At 37.9% G+C, this 24,916-nt stretch overlaps 3 protein-coding genes across 5 annotated transcripts; all 3 read right to left on the bottom strand.

The window, feature by feature from the left end:
* Window positions 1-277: 277 nt before the first annotated feature.
* Window positions 278-3,100, bottom strand: LOC112572145 (multiple epidermal growth factor-like domains protein 10). The gene is made up of 6 exons (XM_025251699.1): window positions 3,079-3,100; window positions 2,651-2,788; window positions 2,040-2,177; window positions 1,738-1,822; window positions 1,306-1,369; window positions 278-894 (listed from the first exon to the last, which is right to left on the bottom strand). The coding sequence occupies exons 1-6, from the start codon at window positions 3,098-3,100 to the stop codon at window positions 871-873; spliced, it is 471 nt and encodes a 156-aa protein (XP_025107484.1). The 3' UTR covers window positions 278-870.
* Window positions 3,101-3,345: 245 nt separating this feature from the next.
* Window positions 3,346-13,180, bottom strand: LOC112572871 (multiple epidermal growth factor-like domains protein 11). 3 transcript variants are annotated; one of them, XM_025252846.1, is made up of 18 exons: window positions 13,112-13,180; window positions 12,604-12,852; window positions 11,840-12,037; window positions 11,434-11,571; window positions 10,822-10,959; window positions 10,497-10,634; window positions 10,128-10,265; window positions 9,705-9,842; window positions 8,886-9,023; window positions 8,545-8,682; window positions 8,106-8,243; window positions 7,636-7,773; window positions 7,065-7,202; window positions 6,641-6,777; window positions 5,878-6,015; window positions 5,454-5,591; window positions 4,780-4,917; window positions 4,015-4,148 (listed from the first exon to the last, which is right to left on the bottom strand). In XM_025252846.1, exons 2-17 carry the CDS (start codon window positions 12,821-12,823, stop codon window positions 4,879-4,881), a joined length of 2,250 nt encoding a protein of 749 aa, XP_025108631.1. In that variant the 5' UTR covers window positions 12,824-12,852; window positions 13,112-13,180; the 3' UTR covers window positions 4,015-4,148; window positions 4,780-4,878. The 3 variants fall into 3 exon arrangements, with proteins under 3 accessions (XP_025108632.1, XP_025108631.1, XP_025108635.1); XM_025252847.1 differs by lacking the exons at window positions 6,641-6,777; window positions 7,065-7,202; window positions 7,636-7,773; window positions 8,106-8,243; window positions 8,545-8,682 and adding exons at window positions 3,346-3,485; window positions 3,667-3,805 and having other exon boundaries at window positions 4,011-4,148; XM_025252850.1 differs by lacking the exons at window positions 8,886-9,023; window positions 9,705-9,842; window positions 10,128-10,265.
* An 8,514-nt stretch (window positions 13,181-21,694) lies between these two features.
* Window positions 21,695-24,426, bottom strand: LOC112572878. Its single transcript, XM_025252860.1, has 6 exons — window positions 24,207-24,426; window positions 23,745-23,822; window positions 23,029-23,277; window positions 22,724-22,921; window positions 22,221-22,329; window positions 21,695-21,966 (listed from the first exon to the last, which is right to left on the bottom strand). Exons 1-6 carry the CDS (start codon window positions 24,262-24,264, stop codon window positions 21,945-21,947), a joined length of 714 nt encoding a protein of 237 aa, XP_025108645.1. The 5' UTR covers window positions 24,265-24,426; the 3' UTR covers window positions 21,695-21,944.
* Between the last annotated feature and the right edge of the window lie 490 nt (window positions 24,427-24,916).

Here is a 24,916-nt window from a genome sequence, read left to right on the forward strand (position 1 = left end):
AGAAAGTTTATATTTACTATGGTCTGATTTATTTCAAAGCTGCAGCTAACCACCTTCTGGGATAAATATAGTCTTTATCTTAAAAATCATGACAGAGATACAATTTTATATGGTACCCTGCTAGAGATAGTCACGTGGCTGCTATTACTTAATTCTTATTCCCCATCCGACTCATTGAGGTATGACATACCCGTATGCCTCTCCCAGATGTCGTTTGAGCTGAGTACCTACCATATCGGGATATAAAACATTAAATGAGGCTTATTATCATTATGTTGATCTCCATTCACTGACAATGTTGTGCTTCCGTTATAGTAAATAAGATTTCAGCATCAGCAAGTTAGCGAGAAGACATCAAGAGCATAGTAAGTGCAAACATGAACACTTTACTTTTAATAATTTCCCAAACTCACGAAATGCATGTAAAATGTTCGATGGAACAAGCTTGACTCAAATAAAATTTACATCAAAAGCTGACAGTAAAGTTACAATTGAAAGAGTCCAGAGGAAAAAAATATCGAAACGAGTGATACCAGGTGTCCTAGCGATTGTATATGTGTGTATAAAGATATACACATACTATCACAGGACACATTAAAGTAATCACCAGGTAAATTTAATTATGATCTTGAAAGAAAGTTGGAGACATTCAGTAGTAGTAGATGTAGAAGCCAATCGCTCATTGAATACATATTTCACAGCTTGTAATCGTCTTTCATGACAGACAACTATATTCCATGAGCTCTGTACAATGCTCCATCTCAGTCAGGATTGAGTCGTGTTGTTGAACTCCATTTTGAGAGTTTAAGAGTTTTTCTGAAGCATAATATTATGGCGGCAGCCTGCTGCATGACGGGACTGATGCACTTGCTACATCTCAGCCTTCGTTTCAACCTGTAAGCAATCAAAAAACATCAAAAAAAGATCGTTGAACCGATTAAGTGATTCATGAAAAAAGACAATAAAAATTATTAAAAGAAGCATGGACATCAATATATGGCTATAATTGTAGATGGTAGTGAGTGGTAAGATGGGAAAGGGATGGCTTTTGTAAGAGCTATTAAAGCAAGCTAGCAGGGTCTGTCTAATAGTTTTAGATTAGTAATGTGATTCGTTTCTGCACTTATTTGTGTGTCGCAATTACTCATAAAGTTTTCTGGATGTATCGTTCTCTACTTACCTAAGCATCTTTAAGGTTTCCTCTAAATAATACACCATACTTTAAGTTGCAGCTGTTGTTCAGTAATGTTAAACAAAATCGTGAAAACGTGCAAGAAAGGGACGACCAAGAAGCAAGACCCTCACCATCGGAAGTGCTTCTGATGATGACGACTTGCTTCGACTGAGGACTGTCGCTCGATTCCAAAATCTGCAAATAATATTTGAGATAGCCTGCTGCGATGTCAAGTCAGAGAAATAAAATGATCTCATGGCCAAGATATTTGTATCAACAACATCAACAGAGTCGAGATTCCAATTAAAATTATTCAAAATTATCAAAGGCCACGATCTTAAAGTCTGGAAACATGATGAAAAGTTGTCATACAGAAATTTCTCACTTTCACATATTACGACATTTTGTCATAAATCCAGAATTTTGCATTTAGTTAGGACATAGGCTGTAGAACTGCTTCTTGCATCAGGCCCCAAGGTTTAAGAATAAAGCAAGTCATGCACAAGTCAAATAAAAGAAACAGTCATGATGTGCATACACAAGATGAACTGTGGGTAACTTACAGACATACGACCACCACGCCAGCGAGAACAACCACAACTGCACTGACGATAATATACGGCAGATGGCTCTGCTGGTCTGTTTGAACTTTAAAAAGAAAAAACTGTTACAAAATGCTACAAACTAAGCTATGGAATAAACAGAAAGGAGCATGCTGTGCCTTAGATAATAAATAATACAATTAAAGAATACCAGCAACACCAAATGCAATCAAAGAAAAGGGACACTAAAATAACATCGTTTAAATTGAAATAAAACAATTGTATGATCCAAAGTTGTAATATAAAAAAAAAGGTAAGCAGACCATCCTGACACAGGTCTCCGTGATATCCATCAAGGCAACCCTGCCTGCACTGTCCTGTCACGTGATCACAAGACGTACGGTTACTGCAATGGCCGCACTGTGACGAGCAGTTTTGTCCGTAGGTTCCTGCTGGACACGCTAGAAATAAAGAAATGATGAATTTAAACATGATTTTTTTTTTTCTGTGTACACATATGCCTTCACGATCTTGGAATGTGTTCAGCATGATGTGCAGGTGAGTAGGAGGGTGAAGAACATCAGTTAATCCGTTCTGTCTGAACAGGTCTGTGAAACTCTTTCGGATGCTCGGACTACTTATATCGGTGACAGGATGATGGCTCGTGCCTTTTTTTTTTCAGATGCTCATAAAAGGTCAGCAACGTGGTGTTACACCATGATTTTTTCACGACTAATTAGACACCCAATTAGACCACAGTCCCAGCTCTCCCATTAGGTGTATCCTTTTCACAGATTATGTATGTGTGTGTGTGTGAGAGAGAGAGAGAGATTCATCACATCGTTCAGTGGTTTATCACAAGTTTTCGGATGTTGTGTGATTTCTAGAAAAGAAAGTAATTTCACATTATCACAGTAATGACATCCTGTCTTACCTTCATCGCACTTGTCTCCTTGAAAGCCGTCGGAACAACCTGTTTCACACCTGCCGTCTATCGGATCACAATAAGCATCTTGACTACAGTTCCCACACTTTAGATTGCAGTTCTTGCCATAGGTTCCAGTTTCGCAACCTGGTCAAGGGCAGACAATTAATAGTTTCATTCTGCTTCAGTACTTTGTATCTGCTTTTCCTATTCCTATTTCCTCTTTGCTACACACCAAAGTTGTCTTACAGAAATTAAGATTTCAGCGTGTACACAACCAATCGTCTTCTTCGTACAGTCGTACACTCTAGTATTGTAGAAAAATAACTTTCTATTGAAGGGCGACAATGACAAGAGAACTGTCATAACAGGTGAAGGTAGAAGTCACATGTAAAAATGGTTTTGAAAAGAGCTGGTTTAATTTCTTATTGACATACCTATTTCTGCAGACCAAAACATTGATTCCCGACACAAAAGATCATTTATGACCTTGGTTTTGAAAAGATTGACTAACACGTGGTTCGCACTCAGGGCTGTTATGTTAACCTATCTGGCAACTCTGGGCTTAATTGGTTGTTTAGATTAGGGTTAGTCTTTAGGAAGAAGGGAATTCAGTCAACATTTAAAACCAAGATGATGCATTTTGTATATGTTTTACTATATATTTATATATTTTTGTGCGTGCATAGTCATCATTATCTTTACCTTGTTCACACCTGTCTCCTATAAAGCCGTCGGCACAACCTGTATGACAACGACCATCTATCTGGACTACAGGGTGTGCTCAGACTGCAGTGACCACAGTTCAGGGTGCAGCTCTTGCCGTATGTTCCCGCTGGGCATGCTGGGTGTCCGTAAAAAAATTGGAAACTAGTTATTATGGCAACAAAGTAAACAAATAAGTTATCAAAAAAAGTCTCTCATTTGTCACAACTGCCTAGTTTGCCTAATATGTCGTGAAAAACGTTTTGAAGCACAAGAAAATCAAAGAAAAAGCAACTTGTTTTGCTGAGGTGGATTCTCACCTTGATCACACCTGTCTCCTAGAAAGCCGTCAGCACAGCCTGCCCTACACCCTCCATCTGTAGGATCACAGGGTGTGTTGTGACTACAATTCCCACAGATTCAGACCACAGTTCCTGCCGTAGGTTCCCGCTGGGCAAACTGAGTACAGTGCAAAGTTCATAGGATGTAAGACAAAGTAGTAAAATGAAGTAAAAGGTACAAATACCGGTATGTTATATATTGCGCTTTTCTAAAAACATCATATCTATGTTTTGTAGTTTTTATTATATTATTGGAAAAAGGGATTTTAAATGATGTGAAGAAGATTGTGTTAGGTACTAACACCATTGACTCCATTGCTTACCTTCATCACACCTGTCTCCACGAAAACCGTCGGCACATCCCGTGTCACACCTGCCGTCTGTCGGGCTACAGTCAGTGTCGTCACTACACCTGCCACAGCTCCTGGTGCAGTTCCTGCCGTATGTTCCTCCAGGACAAGCTAATAGTCAGTAGATAGCCATAATTAATAGAAATGTGTGCTACGTAGGGCTGTAAAAATAAACTTAAAGTTTCGCAAAAGAGTAAATTGTTTAGCGGCGTTAATAAAAATACCAAAATTCTAAACAAGGTTCATTCACCTAGGTGACATTTTCCCTCAAAAATGATTTGTTGAATATTTTTTTCCATAGATTTAAATTTAGCAGTATGTTCTAAGAAAGATTATTTTAGAAAAATTAAACGAATTATTTGTTATTACTTCGATAAGTAATACCGCACATTCGTTGATGATGCATATATGTCATACTGATATTTTTGACATCCTTACCATCCTCCTTACAATTATTATTTTTTATTATTATTACTGTTAGTAGCAGTAGTATATATTCCTCTTGTTGTATAGCTATTTCATATTTCTTTTTTCTTGCTAAAGCGTTCAAGATCTTGTTGCATAGGAAATTGTTTAGGTAAAAAGTTCTTTGTGTATTATTATTTCTACTCAAATAGATGAACCAACACAGTCAATGTCAATGCCAAACAACAGGTTAGGCCCTATATTGCAGACTCGCTGGGTTTTTGTCAAATAGCTTTAAGGTGCATTAAGTAGATAAACACAAACCTTTGTTTCTTACCTTCATCACACCTTTGTCCACGAAAGCCATCAGCACAACCCTCTTGACACACGCCGTTGGTTGGACTACAAGTATCACCTTGACTACAGTTTCCACACTTTACACTGCAGTTCTTGCCATAGGTACCCCCGGGGCAAACTGTTTGCACGCAGACAATCCAGTGTTAGGCGTTATTTCTACTTGATTAAACCGTCCTTACAATCAACATTCACAATGATTTCATGCTGCAGATGAAACTACACGACTTCTTACACTGTCGCAGGTACATTAAGAACATTCAAAAAAGAAAAGAAAGTGTAAAACTTTCGAAAAATAGGACCATGACTATTTACATGATAATATCGCTCGAATCGCTTTAATGTCTATTTATATATGCGTGAACATGGTTTTTTTTGTTTTTTGTTTTTTGTTTTTTTGTTTTTTGCCGTATTCTGCCGGTCTGGGCGATAAGTAGATTAAATAAATCAAAGGTAAATGAGACATTACCCGTAAGAAGAAAATTACTAAGAAACAAGAGACAGATCTGTCTGAGTTATCAAGATGTATTTTACTGTCATCGAGTTTGTGGAGGCTTAAACTAAATGTGTTTGTTGCTTGATTTGATTTTATTAAATCCCTTGTTGTGAGAACTACCGTTTAACATGATACGTAATTACATTGACTTAGCTCCTCACCTTTATGACACCTGTCGTCCATGTATCCATCAGTACAACCAGCCTCACACCTGCCGTCTGTGGGGTTACAAGCATCACCTCCACTACAGCTACCACAAGCCACGGAGCAGTTGTTGCCATATGTTCCTGGCTGGCAAGCTAATTACGAGATGCAATCAACAATTAATATGATTTCTTTCTCAGATACAACAATCAACGTTCATGTTCGCGAAACAATAAGTTATTAAGAAACATTTTTACTGGTATCCCATCATACTCAGCGAGTTTTGCCGGTAGGTCATTTTGTAATTGCAGGTTTCGTCGAATTGTCTCCCATGCTACCCATCAGACATCAAAGTATTATGCTACAGAAATGTGGATTTTATTCTGTTATTTGCAAGAAAGCATTCAGCTAGATAATGCCATATCTGGCTTTATTTCTTACCTTCACCACACCTTTCTCCAAGAAAACCGTCGTCACAGCATGTCTCACACCTGCCGTCTGTCGGGCTACAGTCCGTGTCGTCACTACACCTGCCACAGCTCCTGGTGCAGTTCCTGCCGTATGTTCCTCCAGGACAAGCTAATAGTCAGTAGATAGCCCAGAATTAATAAAATTGTATGCTATGTACAGCTATAAAGTTTTACAAAGTAGTAAGTTGTTTAGTAGCATATCCAAAGAAAATATCAACATGCCAAACAAGGTTTGTTTACCTAGGTCACATTATTTCCCCTCAAAAAAAAATTGTGTTGAATTTTCTTTTACCCCAAATAACAATTCAACAATCTGTTGTGATCTACAAAAAGGCCGGAATTGAGAAAGTTAATTACAAAAAATTAAAACAATCATTTGTTATTTCATTGAAAAGTGTTATCGCTCATTGGTTAATACTGTAATGTGTCCTAATGATATTGATAATATCATTACCATCCTTCTTCTTCTTCTTCTTCTTCTTCTTCTTCTTCTTCTTCTTCTTCTTATTATTATTATTATTATTATTATTATTATTAGTGTATTTCCCTCTTGTTGTATAGAATTTTCTACTTCTATTTTGTTGTGTAAGCATTCAAGTTCCTTTATATTGGAAACTGTATACGTAAACAGTTCTTTGTGTATTATTATTATTCCCACTTAAACGCATCAACAAACAGTCAATGTCAATGCCCAATAAACAGTTATGCCCTATACTGCAGACTTTGTTTCTTACCTTCATCACACCTTTGTCCACGGAAGCCATCAGCACAACCTCTTGACACACGCCGTTGGTTGGACTACAAGGAGCACCTTGACTACAGTTTCCACACTTTACATTGCAGTTCTTGCCATAGGTTCCTGGCTGGCAAGCTAATTACGAGATGGCAATCAGCAATTAATGTGATTTGTTTCTCAGATACTGCATTAAGCGTTCATATTTGCTAAACAATAAGTTATTAAGAAACATTTTACAGGTATCCCATCATACTCAGCGAGTTTTGCCCGCAGGTCATTTTGTAATTGCAGGTTTCGTCAAATTGTCTCCTATGCTACCCATCAGAAATCAAAGTATTATGCTACAGAAATGTGGATTTTATTCTGTTATTTGCAAGAGGACATTTAAACTAGATAATGACATAGCTAGCTTTATTTCTTACCTTCATCACACCTTCCTCCAAGAAAGCCGTCAGCACAACCTGTGTGACACCTGCCGTAAGTAGGACTACAAGGCTCACCTTGACTACAGTGTCCACACAGTCGACTGCAATTGTGTCCATAGACACCGACTGGGCAAACTGGGCAAAAAGAGACCACACGACTGTTTCAATCTCGCACTTACAGTAAAACAAATTCCTTTTACCCCTTAACGAAAACTAAGAAAACAGATATTTTGAAGTAAAAAAACAGTGTGTCATGCGCACGCGTGTAGGCAGTGCGTGCGTGAGTGTGTCCTTTGCCTCTTGAGGTGCAACATCGCTTGTGGTCTTGTGTGTGTGTATACGTCTGCAATTATGTGCATAAATAAATTTTTGTCTCTGAGAGAGTGTGTGTGAGTGTGCGCTTGCGTGTAATGAAGTGTCTGTGTGTATGCATGACTTTATATTTACTCGCATCGTGTTCCGCCATCACTGTATGAGAGCGGTCCTACCAGTCGTAGCTCTGTATTGGCTATACAAGGTTTCCCCCATGTACTTACAATGGCATAGCAACACTGACGTCTGTTCCTACCTTGTTCACACCTGTCTCCTATAAAGCCGTCGGCACAACCTGTATGACAACGACCATCTATCGGACTACAGAGAAGGAGCAGACTGCAGTGACCACAGTTCAGGGTGCAGCTCTTGCCGTATGTTCCCTCTGGACATACTAGGTGTCCGTAAACATTTTAGAGTTTATTATCATGGTAACAAAGTAAACAAATAAGTTATCAGAGAAAATCTCTCACTTGCACATAACCGTCTAGTCTGACTGATTTGTCGTGAAAAGCGTTTCGACGCACATTGAAAGTCAAAGAAAAAGCAACATATTAAACAGATATAATCAAGCAGTTCTGACATATTGTTACCTTTCAGGACATCACTAGCACGGAGTGTATGGTTTGTCTCTGGGTTTATAATTTCTCTTAAACAGTTTTGCGTACCTGTGATGAGAAGCGACCTTTGATTACAGTGATTAAATTACTCCGGTACTTGCTTTACCTTGACGACACCTGTCTCCTACAAAGCCATCAGCACACCCTGTCTCACACCTGCCGTCTGTCGGCCTACAGGCAGTGTTGTGACTACAGTTCCCACACTTCACACTGCAGTTACTACCGTACTCTCCCGGTGGGCAGGCTGACCACAGAGACAAAAGTTACACGAATTTGTGTCAGTTCAACGATCAGAATAAACTTTCACAACAAACTTTATAATAACTGTATTTAGTCTTATAAAAGTTGACGGAAGATTGTATTTTGTTTTTGTGTGTACTTATCATATTCTGTCTTCATTTTTGCTTGTAGAACAGTGCCATCTGTTTTGAAATTAATTGTGACACCTGTAGCGTTGCGACATTTTCAGATGATAAATTTCTGCAAAGAAGATGACCACAGACGATTTCTTTCTGTGCATGAGTTTTGCCACGGAGCATTCTCACCTTGATCACACCTGTCTCCTACAAAACCGTCAGCACAGCCTGCCCTACACCCTCCGTGTGTGGGATCACAGGATGTGTTGTGACTACAATTCCCACACTTCAGACCACAGTTCATGCCGTAGGTTCCCGCTGGGCAAACTGAGTACAGAGAAAAGTTCATAGGATGTAAGACAAAGTACTAAAATGAAGCAAAAGGTACAAATACCTGTATGTTTTATATTGCGCTTTTCTAGTAACATCTTGTCTATGTTTTATAGTTTTTGTTATATTATTGGAAAACAGATTTTGAATGATGTAAAGAAGTTTTGCTAGGTATTAAAAACATTGATTATGTTGCTTACCTTGATCACACCTGTCTCCAAGAAAACCGTCGGCACATCCTGTCTCACACCTGCCGTCTGTCGGGATACAGTCCGTGTCGTCACTACACCTGCCACAGCTCCTGGTGCAGTTGCTGCCGTATGTTCCTCCAGGACAAGCTAATAGTTAGTAGACAGCCAATAATTAATAAAATTGTGTGTTATGTTCAGCTATAATGTTTTACATAGCAGTAAATTGTTTAGTAGCATATCCAAAGAAAATATCAACATGCCAAACAAGGTGTGTTTACCTAGGTCACATTATTCCCCCTCAAAAAAAATTTTTTGAATTTTCTTTTCCCCCAAATGACAATTTAACAATCTGTTGTGATCTACAAAAAAGCCGGAATTGAGAAAGTTAATTATAAAAAAATGAAAACAATCATTTGTTATTTCTTTGAAAAGTGTTATCGCTCATTGCTTAATATTGTAATATGTCGTAATGATATGATAATATCATTACCATCGCTATTACGATTATGATTACGATTATTGTTGTTGTTGTTGTTGTTATTATTGTTATAATAATAATTATTATTGTTAGTGTATTTTTCTCTTGTTGTATCGAATTTCATATTTCTATTTTCTTGTGTAAGCATTCAAGTTCTTTGATATAGGAAATTGTATACGTAAAATGTTCTTTGTGTATTATTATTATTACCACTCAAGCGGATGAACAAACACAGTCAATGTTAATGCCCAATAAACAGTAATGCCCTATATTGCAGACTTGCTGAGTTTTTGTCAAATACCAGTGAGGTGTATTAAGCAGATGATTATTAACCAGACTTTGTTTCTTACCTTCATCACACCTTTGTCCACGGAAGCCATCAGCACAACCTTCTTGACACACGCCGTTGGTTGGACTACAAGGAGCACCTTGACTACAGTGTCCACACTTTACACTGCAGTTCTGGCCATAGGTTCCTGGCTGGCAAGCTAATTGTGAAATGGCAATCAACAATTAATGTGATTTTTTTCAGATACTGCATTCAGCGTTCATATTTGCTAAACAATAAGATATTAAGAAACATTTTACAGGTATCCCATCATACTCAGCGAGTTTTGCCCGCAGGTCATTTTCTTGTTGCAGGTTTCGTCAAATTGTCTCCTATGCTACCCAACAGACATCAAAGTATGATACTACAGAAATGTGGATTTTATTCTGTTATTTGCAAGAAGACATTTAAACTAGATAATGACATAGCTGGCTTTATTTCTTACCTTCATCACATCTTTCTCCAAGCAAGCCGCCAGCACAACCTGTGTGACACCTGCCGTCAGTAGGACTACAAGGCTCACCTTGACTACAGTGTCCACACAGTCGACTGCAATTGTGTCCATAGACACCGACTGGGCAAACTGGGCAAAAGTGAATAGACGACTTTTTCCCTCTCACACTTACGGTAAAACAAATTCCTTTTACGCCTTAACGAAAACCAAGAAAACAGATATTTTGAATTAAAAACAACAGTGTTTCATGTGTGCGTGTGTAGCCAGTGCGTGTGTGAGTGTGTCCTTTTCCTCTAAAGGTCCATATAATTTGAGCACTTATTAAAGGAGCCTTATGTTGGCTTAGCAGTTTGTTCTTACCTTGATCACACCTGTTTCCTAGAAAGCCGTCGGCACAACCTGCCTCACACCTGCCGTCTATCGGATGACAGGTACTGTTACGACTGCACTTTCCACACTTCAAAGTGCAGTTGTTTCCGAAAGTCCCCCCTGGACAAGCTAATTACCAGAGAACAATAAACAACAAACAAAGATTTGAACGCTTAGTTTAACTAAAGTTCGTTACAAGGTCTATGAACCAGTAAGTTACAGGTAAATCGCTAACATCATCATCATCATCATCATCATCATCATCATCATTGTTATCAAAATAAAACAACAAACTTAGTTTTTTCTGATTTCGTACCTTGATCACACTTGTCCCCTTGAAAACCGTCGGAACAACCTGTGTCACAGCTGCCGTTGATGGGGTTACAAGGAACACCTTGACTGCACTGGCCACACCTGTGAGTGCAGTTACTGCCGTATGCACCGGCTAGGCAAGCTGTCAACAAAGATATAGATATTGCAAACAAATAATGATAAGTAGAGACAACTCTCACAAAGCAAGTATTTAATACATTCAATTGAAAAAAAAATAAAACTTTAGAAATATAAGGAAATCTAGGTAAAACATGTTTCTCATAAAACTTATTTGAAGGAATTTTTAAGGAAAGGAAAATTTGAGTGATTACAGAAGGCACACACTTATCGGTTCATTTGTTTAACAGTAATTAAAATTATTTTTTTAAAAAGTCGGTGTTTAGTACTTTCTCTTAACATGGTTTTAATGTAAAGATCGATGTTTTTTTTATCTAGTTTATATTTTTTTATGTGATCCACCGCTTGGCTTCATTTTGTCACCATTACTTGCTTCGTTTTGTTTTTTTCCAACCCACTGGTTAAGGTTAGAAATGCCTATTAGGAGCAATAAATTTTGTCATATATTCTCTGGTAACGTGGAGAACAATATTCTCACTGTGATTACATCTGGGGCCCTGCCATCCATCCTCGCATCCACTTAAACAGTTTCCTGTGATGGGATCACAGTCAGACCCGACCCGGCACGTCCCACACCTCAGGCTGCAGTCTCGTCCGTAGTAGTTGTCCACGCAAGCTGTCATTTCAGTTTATTACACAAAATTTTTAGTGTTAACAAGAAATATGTTTCCTCAGAAACCTTACATGAATTGCAGGAAACAAATACAAAGTACAGAGAAAGATATTACGAAGGAATACAGTTCACACCATTGCAATTAATGTTGGATATAATTAAATCGTCAGATCACTCTGAAGTCAGCTTTTCTATAATATCATCATCAGTCTTATTATGTTTCTGGGTTTTGTGATCTTTTACTTTCATATAACTGCATGCCACTACTTACCCCACACCTGTACCTCGCACAGGATAATGAACGGGTATATGTCTGGGTGGACAGTTGTGTTCTGAGACAATCTCACTGTTCTCCCTCTTATCGTCTTGTTGAAGGATATTTCTGTCTTCAGTAAATCATTTATTGGGGGAAAAATGTAGAGTTCCTTCTTGTCCACACTTAGTTTCATGCTGCTCTTGGTTTTAATTTCTGCAAATTGAAAAAAAAATACAGCCAAGTTCTATATACCATCTGTCATCTATCATCTATTATCTATCTAAAATAAGAAAACGTGTTAATCTGACTTTAATTTTCCTGTCAATAAGACTTACTTCATACCTAACGCCGATTATCGCAGATGCACTATAATATCGTACATCAAGTATAATACAGAATTAACTCAGGAAGCAACATATAAACACACATAACAATACACAGAAAACATATCAACACAACAATACAATCTGTCCCTCTCTGATACAATCCAGATTTCTAAGGACTATTTGTTTAGATTGTGGCTCGGTCGTTATTCATATTTTATAGATGAACGTTACTCATTTATTTTTCTTATTTATTTTGTTCCATTCTAAGTTAATCGAAATTGTGACCTACCTACACTACTGATTTGGGCCAGGTCGTACTTCTAGGTATTGGAAATAAGAGAGCGGGAAAAAAATGGAAAGAAAATGGAAGCATGAGCATCAAAACTCAGTTTTTAATTTTGGCTAGTATGTGTGCAATGAGATAAATAAGATAGACTATGTTCTACTACCAACTTTTATCTCGTCCAGTGACTGTGACTCCAATAATAAGGAACTCATCGCCTAAGTCGACCTCCCAGAAGGGACTCATGTCTTCATCCGCAGTGTGGACACAGTTGGGGTTCGCTGGAAACTGGTTGATGGATCTGAAGATGGTGTCAGTGTTCCCATTGACGGCCAGACATGCAGGACCAGATACCTCGTTGTACTTTGGACTGTTATAGGTGGAACTCATGATCGCTTGTTTGCCGAGAGCTACGTTACCTACAGCATGATGAGAAAAGTCGCTAACACACATTTTCCCATACCCTTTAAAGCAAATTTTTCTTAAACATTTTTTTCGTTAATAAAATTATAATTTGTCATACAAACTTGATTTGTCTGAAAAATTCATAGAATAATCAAATAAATTTAAAGATTGTTAAGCACAACCAAATGCCGCCTTATGTTTTAATGAAAATCTACAAGATATATTTTATTATAATAAAAATTAGCGTGACAAACGAGAGAAAAGCACATTCACGTTTTCTGCAGGTGTCTGTGGGGAGGCAAATGTTTCTATAATCACAGCCCCCAGTAGCCTGACACGCACACGGTGTCTGACCTGGCCAGAAAAGTAAACAAACAAACAAAATTTTCTTGTTTTAATAAATCAAAGAGTTCTGCACTATTAGATACATTTCATGGTCAATAAAACTTCTCCCAATCACCAACTATACATTTCTAAAATGAATGAAGAGATGCAGTAAATAATGATCTTTAGGTCGTCTGCACTTTCAAACTTTCAGACCTTGGACGATCGTCTGAGGCAGAAGATAGCAACAGGAAGTAGAAAAGAATCCCAATTGAAGGCACTAAAAATTCCTATGAACGGAAAGGCCATTAGCAATCCACCATTCTAGGTAGGGAAAACTTACTTAAGATTTTATCTCGTAGTAGTTGCTGACAGCGTCCCCAAAATTTTTGGCACCAGTAGGCGTGTCTGATCATCTATGTACCTTAATTTATTATATTTTTTTCTTTTTATTTATTGTCTTTAGCTGTAAGCCGCCGATTCATTAAATATGTGTAAATTTGTATTTACTTGAGTTCTCTGACACTTCCATTGTGTGTTTGTGTTTGTGTGTGTGTCCGCTATACAACGGGTGGTATTGTGAATACCTCTTTGGATATCCTGCTTTACTTTTTCCATATTCCCGTCTCTTCTCCACACATTTTAGCTTTTTAATTCTAAGAGAAGTGAAACTATATACCAAGATTATTGTAGAATGGACTAAATACAACATTTGGATATTATTACATAGTACAATCAACTAACATTAAAACCTAATTTACAGGTAATACATCAAAGCTATATTTACTAGCTTCTGGATGCTATCATTTCACGATTTAGTTTAATCCTTTCTAACAGAATCGCAAATAATTTGAGAGAAGAACTGTATCGTTAAAACGTGACAATTAACGGCAAATGTCAAACATCTCTCTTGAGAAAGTTGATGAATGACTCCATCTGTCCCTTCAAGCACTGATGAATCTTTTGATAACGCGGTATCAGCGCATGCGTGAGTGAAATAAGTAGTTATTTCCTGTCGTCTGTCACGTACGACATCGTCAAGCGACGGTGACAACACGTGTAAACACGTGGGCTGTCGGAATTCATGACTACAGCGCGACCTGGATGTCAAAGGTTAGTTTGGGGTCAAGTTAAACGGAAGTCGTAGGCGCCTAGTCAGCTGACGACTACTCACGTCTGTGTGGTAGTCACTGCCAACTCTTCAGTTTCTCGCTGCTTCCGTCTCCTTTTCTAATTCACATTTCTTAAGCATTAAGGGATATAATAATTTGCACGCTGGAAACAGAATGATCAGTAATAAAGTTTAGTTGAAGAAAAGACAAAAATATACTTTAGTAGATTTGAAGATTTTCTTAAGAGTGATTTTCTGTTTTTCGTTTTGACTTTTAAGAACATGGGAGTGTTGACGAGACTTTTGCTATTCCAAACATTTATCCACAGATATAAAATGTGTCTGACTAAAAATTCGATTAAAAGAAAACCAATGTTCAGTCCTTTAAGGTAAAGATTATGAGATGTTTATTTGATCCATTTATACATTCGTAGTTTTCTGAAATAGACAATGATGAATGATGAAATATATAACAAGTCATTGGTTTGCACAAAATATACTGTTCTCAAATACAGTAAACAATAACACTTTTTATTAACAAATAACAACCTGCTTGTACAGCAGAAAAAATTTGGGGAGATGTGAGCGACAGTGGAATTCGCATCTGAATGATGTAGCACTATATTACAACTTTTGAATGAGTTTTTTTAATATTTCAATTTGTTCCCAAATTTAAAAAAGGAAAATGGAAACAAAAATTTAAATAAAAATATTTTCTTGCGAACGCTGAATAGACAAGTGAAGACGGTTTATAGATAAATTCATAAGAATTTTAATTTTAATAACACAGAAAATGGAGACTAAAATAATGAGGCTATTGAAGGAAAAAATGTTTTTCTTTATCTGTATTTACTTTCTCTATACACAGTTCTCCAACTCATTTATAATTTCCTTATTAGGCATTACAGTACTGCTTGTAATATAGTTTTAATGCTCCATGAAGGCTATTAATAACCTATTTGAACTTTGTTTACTTCTAGAACACACGGATGTGATGACAGAAGTGACTAGCAAACACTAATGTGCACTTGCTCAACAGTTTAGTCCCAGCAACCAAACTATTATTCCACATTAGCTGAAACTTGCAGAAAGAGATATTCTACATTAGCAAAGGAACAAGTGTTCACTAGTAATGAACTAGCACACATCAACAAACAGTTGTTTACTGTGAATGTTAAGTTTGGTTGGTTTTGTGCCCATCTTTTGTTTCTCCGTCTCATGTTCTGTAAGTTATTTTGCATTCAGAGTGTAAACTAAAGATAAAATGTTTTTGTATACACGTGTCTATAGAAATAGTCTGGATCTCGCATTTATTATTCAGCACGATATATGTCTCTATTGTCCTTAAATAAACGTATCTCTTTTTATTGTTATCAGTACAATAACTTTATGCAGTTTGTATTAAAAAAAAATAAGTTATAAAATTATTTCAGTTAAAAGAAGCTATAACGCAAAGTGACAAAAATAAAATTAAAATATCGTAGACGTCGCGTATTGTCGCATTTCAAACGCTGTACAAGGGGACTTGACTCCGGCAATAATTACAGGACTTTGTGAGTTTGCTCGCGTGTGTTTCTACATTGGCGCCATCATCAACATGCATATAGATGTAAACAGTAATTAGTAAAAGACATACCATCCGTTACTTCATGAAAAGAGCTCAGAACCAACACCAAACACACCAGTCGCCACATTGCGCCTAGAGGATCCAGGTTCTTCGACACAAGTGTGAGGACAGAACCCAAGTCTGTGATGGAAGTTTTCATCGACGATTTAAGAGGAAGTAGTTTTGCAAGTGTTACAAGAAACAGAATCCCTGTCCTCCTCCCCCACCATCTAGTGTAGAGGAGAGATGTTTCCAGTGAGCTAGGCAGTTGTATGACCGTTATCACGTAGAATGTGCATGACGTGTGACCTCTCCAGCTGAGGTCAAACAAGGATTTGTGGGATGAGGGGGAGGGAGTGGGTGCGAGGTCCGCAATCACAATGAATGCGCCATTGAAAGAAACGGCAAGTAGCGAGTAGGAGCTTATATTACACATACGTTTGGAATGACTTCCATTCCAAATTTAAGGACGGAAAATAAACAAGTTTTTACGACTGCGTCTACAACACAGCTCTAGGGAATCGCAACGACGCCGCCATGTTTTGTTGTCGGACGCAAGACTTTATTTACGAACATCATCACAAAGTCATCTTGAGCTTGGAAAGCAGGCCCTATTATTTATCTATTGTCATTATCCAGCGTAAACTGTGAGTGTGAATGTAGGGAATGATATACAGTATATGTAATCACATCCACAGTGAATCAAAGGCACTATGTCACAATACGGTAATTTGATAAAACATCGTGTGTGTGTGTGTGTGTGTGTGTGTGTAGGTGTGTGTGTGTGTGCAAGCTAATTAACTTCAACTTGTGTTTCTCTAATGATAAGGTTTGGAGACAAAAAAAAATAACTTTCCAGCCTAAATCTAAAAGAAGCATTATATAGTAACATTTTTCTGTATTTATTAGTACACATACATATATATTTTTTATTACGATGAACAGTATATACCTCTTGAAAATAAATAAATAAGTTAAACAAAAATCGTGTTGCTGAAACAGATGATTCAGAAGTCGGTCACGTGTCAAGTTAAATGCCCGCCAAGAAAAATTCGTGGGACTCCGGTATCTCCAGTGTCTAAGTCTCGTACAGTTCACTCAGTGAATGGCTGTCATTAGAAGAGAAGCAATCCACACAAATGCCGAAGTCGATGACATACCTGACGTAGATGATGTAGTTGTAGATGACGTAGTTGACGTAGTTGACGTAGACCACGTCGATGTCGTAGCTGAAACAGACCACGTAGTCGACATATATGACTCTTCTGTGGTAATTTGATTAATATCATGTGATTTGGAAGAAAAATACTTCCTAAATATTTCATTAAGAGTGTTGATTATTTGAGATCACCATGGAAACCGCTCTGCTTACTCACTTAAACTAACTCAGCATAGCCGTGAAGGAGGGGAGGGAGAAGGCGCAATATTCATCATTATCGTCGTCATTGTGGCTGACGTTCGTCGTTCACCCTGATGTTGTCGTTGTCACTAAGGACGTTGGCTCATACGTCGTCTGTCATAACCATGGAGGTCTGGAGGACTAGGTGCAGTAGGTGTTGTTTACTTTATAATGAATTTGTGTTAATTGAGGATTTATTTTTTGAAAAGTGTAACAAAAAAAACAAAACAAACAATACTCACTTGTTCTTCGGTCGCATTGCGGTCCCTCCCATCCTTCGACGCATCCTTTTGGACAGAAAAATTTTGCCACAAGATTAATTACCTTTACATTTGCCGCAGCTGGTGCACTTTGACCCAAAATGTTTTTCTTCGCTAAACATTTTTCCCATTGTTTAAAATGAAGTAGCAAAATGAACAATTGTTTTTATACTCTCAGAAATGAAGGTGCAAACGTATCACTAAAACTATCTCTCTAGCAAAAAAACAAAAAACAAAAAAAAAACACTGACTTAGTTCTGGCAAGGATCAAATTTCTAATAATATAAAGTTATTCTTTCGACATAATAATATTTCAGACATCATAACAAACGACTTTAATGTTCATCCTTCTAGTGACAAGTATCTTCAGAAAAAAGATGTGTAGAGGTTTGTATGAATATATATCTATTTATATATATATGTATATGTGTGCGCATACGACCTTTTGAGGTAAAGTAGCGGAGGTTTTTTTTTTTTATTTTTAGTTTTGTATTTTTATTGGCTTATTCTGTTAGTCTGTATTGTGTACTACTTTCTTAGTGCTGTTACCTACCCCACACTTGCACCTCACAGAAGTTGAGAAACGGGTCGTTTTCATTCAGTACTGCTCTGTCCTTAGACAGTTTCACCTCACGTCCTGAAATCGGGGGGTCAAAGGTGATTTCTGTCGTCATGGACAGGTTTTGTGGTTGGAAGACGTACCTGCACTTCGTTGTCAACTGTCAAATTTACGTAACCCATGCGAACCAATTCTGTAAAGTGAAAAAGTTATAAGCCTTTAAATTTGTCCAGACATCTCTACAAAAACAGTACAAAGTTTTAATTTTAAGACAAGGGGGAGGAAAATCTTGGATAACTCTGTCGACAACATGTCAACATGTACTGTTAGAGAAATATGAACATCACTGAACGACGGCTAAAAGTGTTCACCACAATATAATTATATTAAAATGCTCAGATCTCAGAAAAATGTGGTAAAATAATAATATACTTTTACACCGTATCTATCTGTTAACTTTTGACAACTGCGTTTTTTTTTTTTTTTTTTTTTTTGCTTTTTTTTTGTTTGTAGAATCTGATCGTTACATACGTTTATCCCGAGCGTAGACTGTTATAGCAACGATTGCGACCTCCTGGCCAAGGTTCACCACCCAAAATGGGTTTTTGTCTCCTACAGCAGAGTGGATGCAGTTGGATTATCTGGATGCGTGTTGGTGGGTCTGAAGATGGTGTCCTGGTTGCCGTTGACAGCCAGACACGCCGGTCCCGCGTTGTTGTTAGAGTCGTTGTAGACGGAACTTATGTTTGCTGGTTTACCCACAGCTACATTTTCTGTACAGACAACATGAAACAGTCTTGTGTCAGACATAGCAATAAGTGACAAGGAGACTTCCGGTGCCGAATCTTATGGGTGAAGTAGAAAGCGAGATGGTATGATAATTGAGTTTGTGTGTGTTTGTGAGCGCTTTAACTTTTTTGTTTTTAATTCTTCTATTTGAAATAAATGAAAGCGATAAGAAATTACTTTTTCGGCAGCTGTCAGCAGGTAGGCAGGATTCATTGAAGTTACATCCCCCTGAAGACTGACATGAGCAGGGGTAATCTGAATAATGATAAAAATCAAACAGTAATGTTAATGAACACATAACTGCAGTAAATGGGATGTGGCACAAGTATGAACTATTTTAAGAAGTGTGTAAGTGTTTGTGAGAGAGTGTATGGGTAGGAGAGGGAGAGTGTGTGTGTGTAAGAAGGACGAGCTCCTTCAAAGGAAGTAATCATCTGAAATAAAAGCATCACAGTTTTCATTCTCTACAAGTATTCAAATCATGATGAAATATAATAAAGTGCACACACACACACACACACACACACACACACACACACACACACACACACACACACACACACACACACACACACACACACACACACACACACACACACACACACACACAGACTCACCTCCATGCACTACTGTGGAAAGACATCCAAGAAGAAACGCAAGGCCCAGTATTGTCCACATGGTACCACAACAAACAGAGCTTTACTGATCCTCTGTCACACTTGACTAATTAACAATATAAAATGCGAATAATTCTCCTTGGTCTGCAGGGAAGCACGATTGTGTGTAGAAATACAAAATGCACGAAGTCTTTATACAGTGAACAACATCCTATTCCTTCACTGGAGCTCAAGGATTGTTCGAGTGATTCACACCTAAAACTGCCGGATTCCAAAGAGGAATTTATTTATCTCTCATCATAAGCCTATCCTCACCCTGCCAATTAGCAATGATTCCTTGTTTCGTGTGGATGTCGAATCGCACGTAAATAATCAACAACAAGCGTTCTTTGATTTTCTTTCTTTCATTGTCACATTGTGACTAATAACAATTTCAAACACAAATACACATTTCGTATGCTGCGAAGAATCCGTGAAAAAATGTTTGATAAAGCAGCGAGGAAGATACTCCAATTTTTTTAAAGTCCTAAATCAGTAGCAAACATTAAAAAGAGTTTTGAAACGATCGGAAAAATCATCCGAATTTTAAAAAAAAATTGAATTTCTTTCGGTGTTTAGTCATAATTTTATGCTCGCAGCCACATACTACTGCACTGGCTTTAATCTGTCATAATGTCTCCTATCAGTCAAGGGAGGAATTATTTCTGTCTCATAGTTTAGTCAATGAATTTTGAAATTAGTTGGGACTAAAATGTGTGAATGTAAATAATGTTGTAGTATACGGGCCAACGTGACTGTGAAACGGAAGTGAAAGCAAGTATATACTTCCTTCCGTCGTTTTGAATATTAATAGAAATACCAACCCACCTGTATTTACACAACTGTTAATGGAAGTCTGCCTCCTTCAGTTATTGCGAACACGTTGAGAATTAACCCTCGTCTAGTACCAGAACCAGAAGCTGGAAGTTGTTTGATGCTCCGCCGCACACAAGAATCACGGGCACGAGAAAGTGTTCACTGGAGACTAAGGTTCATCCGAAAGTGAACATATCTCGTGTGAACACTTCTTCATCCACCCACCGTCTTCATTTATATCCCTCCCAGATTTTTTATTTTAAGAGCTGAGAGGTTTTGTGTTCTCGAGGATGAACTTGGCTACCTCTGCCTTGTGTAATGTCGCGAGATAGCAAACGATGATGGTAATAGAAAAGAATTCTTGAGAAATAGATTGTATTATTCCTGAAGTTCTTACAGCTGTGAATGAATCATCAATGATAATGGCTTAGGAACTACTTTTGAGCACAAAGGAAAAGGATATTATCACGACCATCCCTTGACCATTTGGTGGTGTCATGGATGACTCACTTTAACAGGCATCAGCAGGTACTTGTCAATGGCATCTTTTCTAACTCCATCCCAACGTGCATTTCGAGGCTGTGTCCTATCCATGCTTTTGTTTATACTTATCAGTATACAGGCTTGTGTCTAGTAACACATTCACGCCGAAAAAATTGCGCATTCCGTCAAGAAGGAACACAACGAGTGTCTTAGGTTGCCGGACCAAGGACTTTACAAGACAGTCAACAAAACACTGAGCATCCACCCACCATGGTTAGTCACTGTCCCCTACTTGTACATTAACCACATCCAAGGCATGGACACAGACAGAGAAAGTAATGACTCAAAATACAAAACATTAAACAAAACTAAATAAAGCTGGCTAGAATGTTATCTTCCGGACAGTAACCTTCTGCCACGTCACAGATCAGAACACACTACTTACTGTCGCATTACTGTGTTAAATTTAAAACTTCAAAAAGATGGTAAAATAGCCTTTCCCTGTAAACTATGACATCTTAAAGCTCTAGTGGGACAAAACTCTTTTTCTCATCACCGAGTGAAGGTAAGTTGCTATTTCCTGAATTTCGTTGAATACCTTTCTTCCTTTCTGGTGACACACTTCTAGTAACATCGCTATGTACAAAAGAGGTCAGCAACATGAAGTGCATGGTTGTATTTTGATAATTTATGCTGTAAATGCTTCAGGTAACTGGACCATTAGTCAGGTGTACACACGTGACAACACGTTTGACTTCCGTGTGTGTCGTTGACCTCACGCTATACATGTATATTCTTACAACTCTTACACTCCAACACGACACTCGTATAAATATGCAACACAGTGTCCATCTTGTATTTATGATTAATGTTTAATAATACAGAAAAAATATCTTGACGCTTACTGATGTGTGACTCTAGCAAGTGTAGCTTATAAACACGATTTAAAACAGTGTGATTCGAAACTAGTTGCGCTTAGCCTTCATGGGACAAAGCAAGGTGTGTACAGGTATCTCCTTTAGTTTTCAAAGGAAAGTAGCGACGGTCGCCAGAGAATTGTAATCCAACCGATGGCCGCAGCTGAGGTTCCCGACTTAGGAGGTTCAGTTGGCTTCGGCGTCGTAACTGAAATTAGCAAGCAAAATAATCATCATCCGTCGATCAAGCTAAGCCCGTTTTTTTTTTACTAAATAAAACTTTATACAGCAAAACCACTTGCGCAAAATTAGAGTTGTCTTACACAGGTGCCACCTTTACAGTTCCAGCTTAAAGTTTCGTTAGAGAATAAATAGAAATCAACAATTGAAATTACTGTTTGCAGACTGTCATCGCCTAGCTTTAGTTCTCTGCCTTATCTATTTATTTTAAAATTAACTCACTCGTAGTTGTAGCTAGTTGTAGTTGTAGCTGTAGCTGTAGTTGTAGCTGTAGCTGTAGTTGCGAGTACCTTTCGTTCACACCAGGGGCCCTCCCATCCAGTTTCGCACACTGGAAAAAAGCAATACGTACACAAATAACAGTGACAGGTGTGTTTCAGGTGTGAGTGCAAACAGTGAGAACTATTCACGAGTGCATGCACTTGAACCTTCAGTTTTAAGATAGGAAAAGTAAGTGTGTATGTCAGAGTGTTTGTTTAGATATGTATATATGTTGTGTAATGCTTGACCTTCGGGTTCAGTAAAGATAAGAATTTAGGGGAAAAAGGAAAAGACGGGAAAAACCCTGCAATTATTTTTATATATATATAAAAAACATTATCCGATTACAGTAGGTTACAGAAGAATTACAGTACAATTATTTATTGTACGAATTTACTTTTGGTTTTTATTTTTATTTATATACTGGTTTATATTGATGCTGTGGTCTAAGAACTGTTACTTACCCCACACCTGCAGCTCACAGAAATCTATAAACGGGTCCTTGTCGTCCAGAGTTGATGTGTCTCTGGACAGCCTGACCACACGTCCTGACACCGGCGGGTCAAAGGGGATTTCCGTCCTCAAGGAAAGGCTCTGTGGTGTGAAGACGTACCTCTCGACACCGTCCACCGTAAGGCGGACATAACTCAAGCGGACAAGCTCTGCAATCATGTGAAAATGCTTCTTGCATATTATCTTTAAACATTGCTGAAAATAAACCTTGCTACAAACCACGTAAACAACAATCAACATATTTGTTAATACTTACGTCCATTACGACCGTAGACAGTGATGATCGCAATATCAAAGTGTTGCCCCAAGTCCACCTCCCAGAAAGGACTTTTGTCATTGTCTGCTGTGTGGATACAATTCGGGTTGCTTGCGTGGATGTTGATGGGTCTAAATTCTGTGTCAAAGTTACCGTTGACAGCCAGACAAGCCGGACCTGACTTCAGCTTTTTGATGTTATTGTCGTAGGCAGAACTCATCGTCGCTGGTTTACCAAGCGCCTCGTTACCTGATAAGCAAAAACGATCTAACATGTGTTTAACGCATTATATTAAAGTACAAAAATAATAATTATATTTTTTAAAAAAATAGGTTAAAGATGGAGAGATATAAGGAGAGAGGGACAGTAAAACTTTCTTATCTACAGGTTGAAGTCTTTGACTAGCAAGCGTTCATTAAAAGCTCATAGCCATGCTATCTAACATCTTTATTTGTATTTCTACTTAATGTCATATAATAAATATCCATATAAACAAAATTTATAAGCAGATTTAAGTATATCAACATATACATACAGCTAAATATAGTGATCTTTAAAAAAAAGAGCCGTTTTGAGAATGCTGTTATGCTTTGATACTAAACTGGAATATTAAAAGGGTTAAAGTACAACAGGCACATTAAAAGAAAGATGAACACAGTTATAGTAATTACAAAATTAGACATATTAGGTTCAAAAGTAAACAATGTATATAATACGTCTTTTGCAGTTGCCGACAGGTAAGCAGATTTGTGCGAAGTTACATCCCCCTGGAGACTGACAAGCACACGTCTGACCTGAAAGGCGTAAATAAATAAAGATGAATAATGGAAGTGACACTGGAAAATGCTGTCTGAAACGTCCACACGAATTTTAGGCTACAGACCAACTCGACCTCTAACAAGAACTACTTAGATGGTGAAACGACTCGATTTACTTGATTGGGAAAAAAAAGCTTTGGCGAAAAGGATCGTGGTCATCCATAGGAGCAGTTTATATATTTAAAAAAGTTTGTTAATAAAATATTTAATGATTACTGGAAAAAATGGTTCTTAAAAGGATTCTAAAACACCCATGCAACGCTTCTAAAAGCAGCTTTTAAATTTACTTTTTAAAAAAATGATGAGGTTAAGAATTATGCAAATGAGCCCTGAACTGAAAGATAAGCATCACAGACTTACCCCATGCTTGAATAAGAAGACATGCAAAAAAATAAGCCAGACATAGCAGCCACCTCATCTATCACTGTGAAAAGTAAACAATGGTGCGCGCTGACTGACTGAAGCCACGAGTTAATTAATGCCCCGTCGTCTGCAAGACGCAAAGTACTAAACCAGTATACAAGCGAAATAATACAAGTCACAGAGACTGCTAAGTTAAACTCTTGTTAAGTTTCCTTGAGAACTACACTCACAACACAAGGTCCAGCATTGACACTCAGACCCAAAGGAAATCGAGATGACATTAGGGGTCAACAGGACGGAGCAGAAATTCATAAACATTTCCCGAACCTTTCTTGCTGCCCTCGTTAAAATGTGTAATGAAATGCGAAGAATGCACAAATCGCCTAAATAAATCTTTAATAAAATGTTTCGCTTTAAAAAGTAGCTGAAAAGTTATTATGACCCTAGTATGGAAGCGTAATTCGGATTTCCGATGGCGCGGCAAAGCCGTTGTATACGCGTACACTAATTAGAGATCGCATTGTTGTCTGAAAGGAACTGCATCAGGCGAGAGGCGTTGGCTGTGTAGCAAGGGTCGGCACCAGGTCATGACCTTAACCCTGGCAAGGCCATTCGAGAACGAGGCAGCGTGACAACCGCCATGCAGCCAGTCTCTTTCTTCCCTGGCATTGTATCTACGAAAGTAGTGTAGAGAGTGCAAGAATGTG

Source organism: Pomacea canaliculata, linkage group LG9 (genome assembly GCF_003073045.1).
Source record: "Pomacea canaliculata isolate SZHN2017 linkage group LG9, ASM307304v1, whole genome shotgun sequence".
Taxonomy (NCBI): Eukaryota; Metazoa; Mollusca; class Gastropoda; order Architaenioglossa; family Ampullariidae; genus Pomacea; species Pomacea canaliculata.

Bases quoted from the DNA above. Each gene is read 5' to 3' on its own strand.
- LOC112572145 (XM_025251699.1), bottom strand. From the start codon at position 3,100: ATGTTTTGGTCTGCAGAAATAG. The intron at 1,823-2,039 runs GTCTGCTTACCT...TTCTTTTTAAAG, and splicing joins CGGAGACCTGTGTCAGGATG to TTCAAACAGACCAGCAGAGC. The intron at 1,370-1,737 runs GTAAGTTACCCA...TATTATTTGCAG, and splicing joins GGCGTGGTGGTCGTATGTCT to ATTTTGGAATCGAGCGACAG.
- LOC112572878 (XM_025252860.1), bottom strand. From the start codon at position 24,264: ATGAGGTGGCTGCTATGTCTGGCTTATTTTTTTGCATGTCTTCTTATT. The intron at 23,278-23,744 runs GTATTATATACA...TTTGCTTATCAG, and splicing joins TGTCGGCAACTGCAAAAGAC to GTAACGAGGCGCTTGGTAAA. The intron at 22,922-23,028 runs GTAAGTATTAAC...ACATGATTGCAG, and splicing joins TGTCTACGGTCGTAATGGAC to AGCTTGTCCGCTTGAGTTAT.
- LOC112572871 (XM_025252846.1), bottom strand. From the start codon at position 12,823: ATGAGTTCCACCTATAACAGTCCAAAGTACAACGAGGTATCTGGTCCT. The intron at 8,244-8,544 runs GTGAGAATGCTC...CTCTGTGGTCAG, and splicing joins AGGAGACAGGTGTGATCAAG to CCTGCCCACCGGGAGAGTAC. The intron at 6,778-7,064 runs GTAAGAAATAAA...TCTCGTAATTAG, and splicing joins TGGAGGAAGGTGTGATGAAG to CTTGCCAGCCAGGAACCTAT.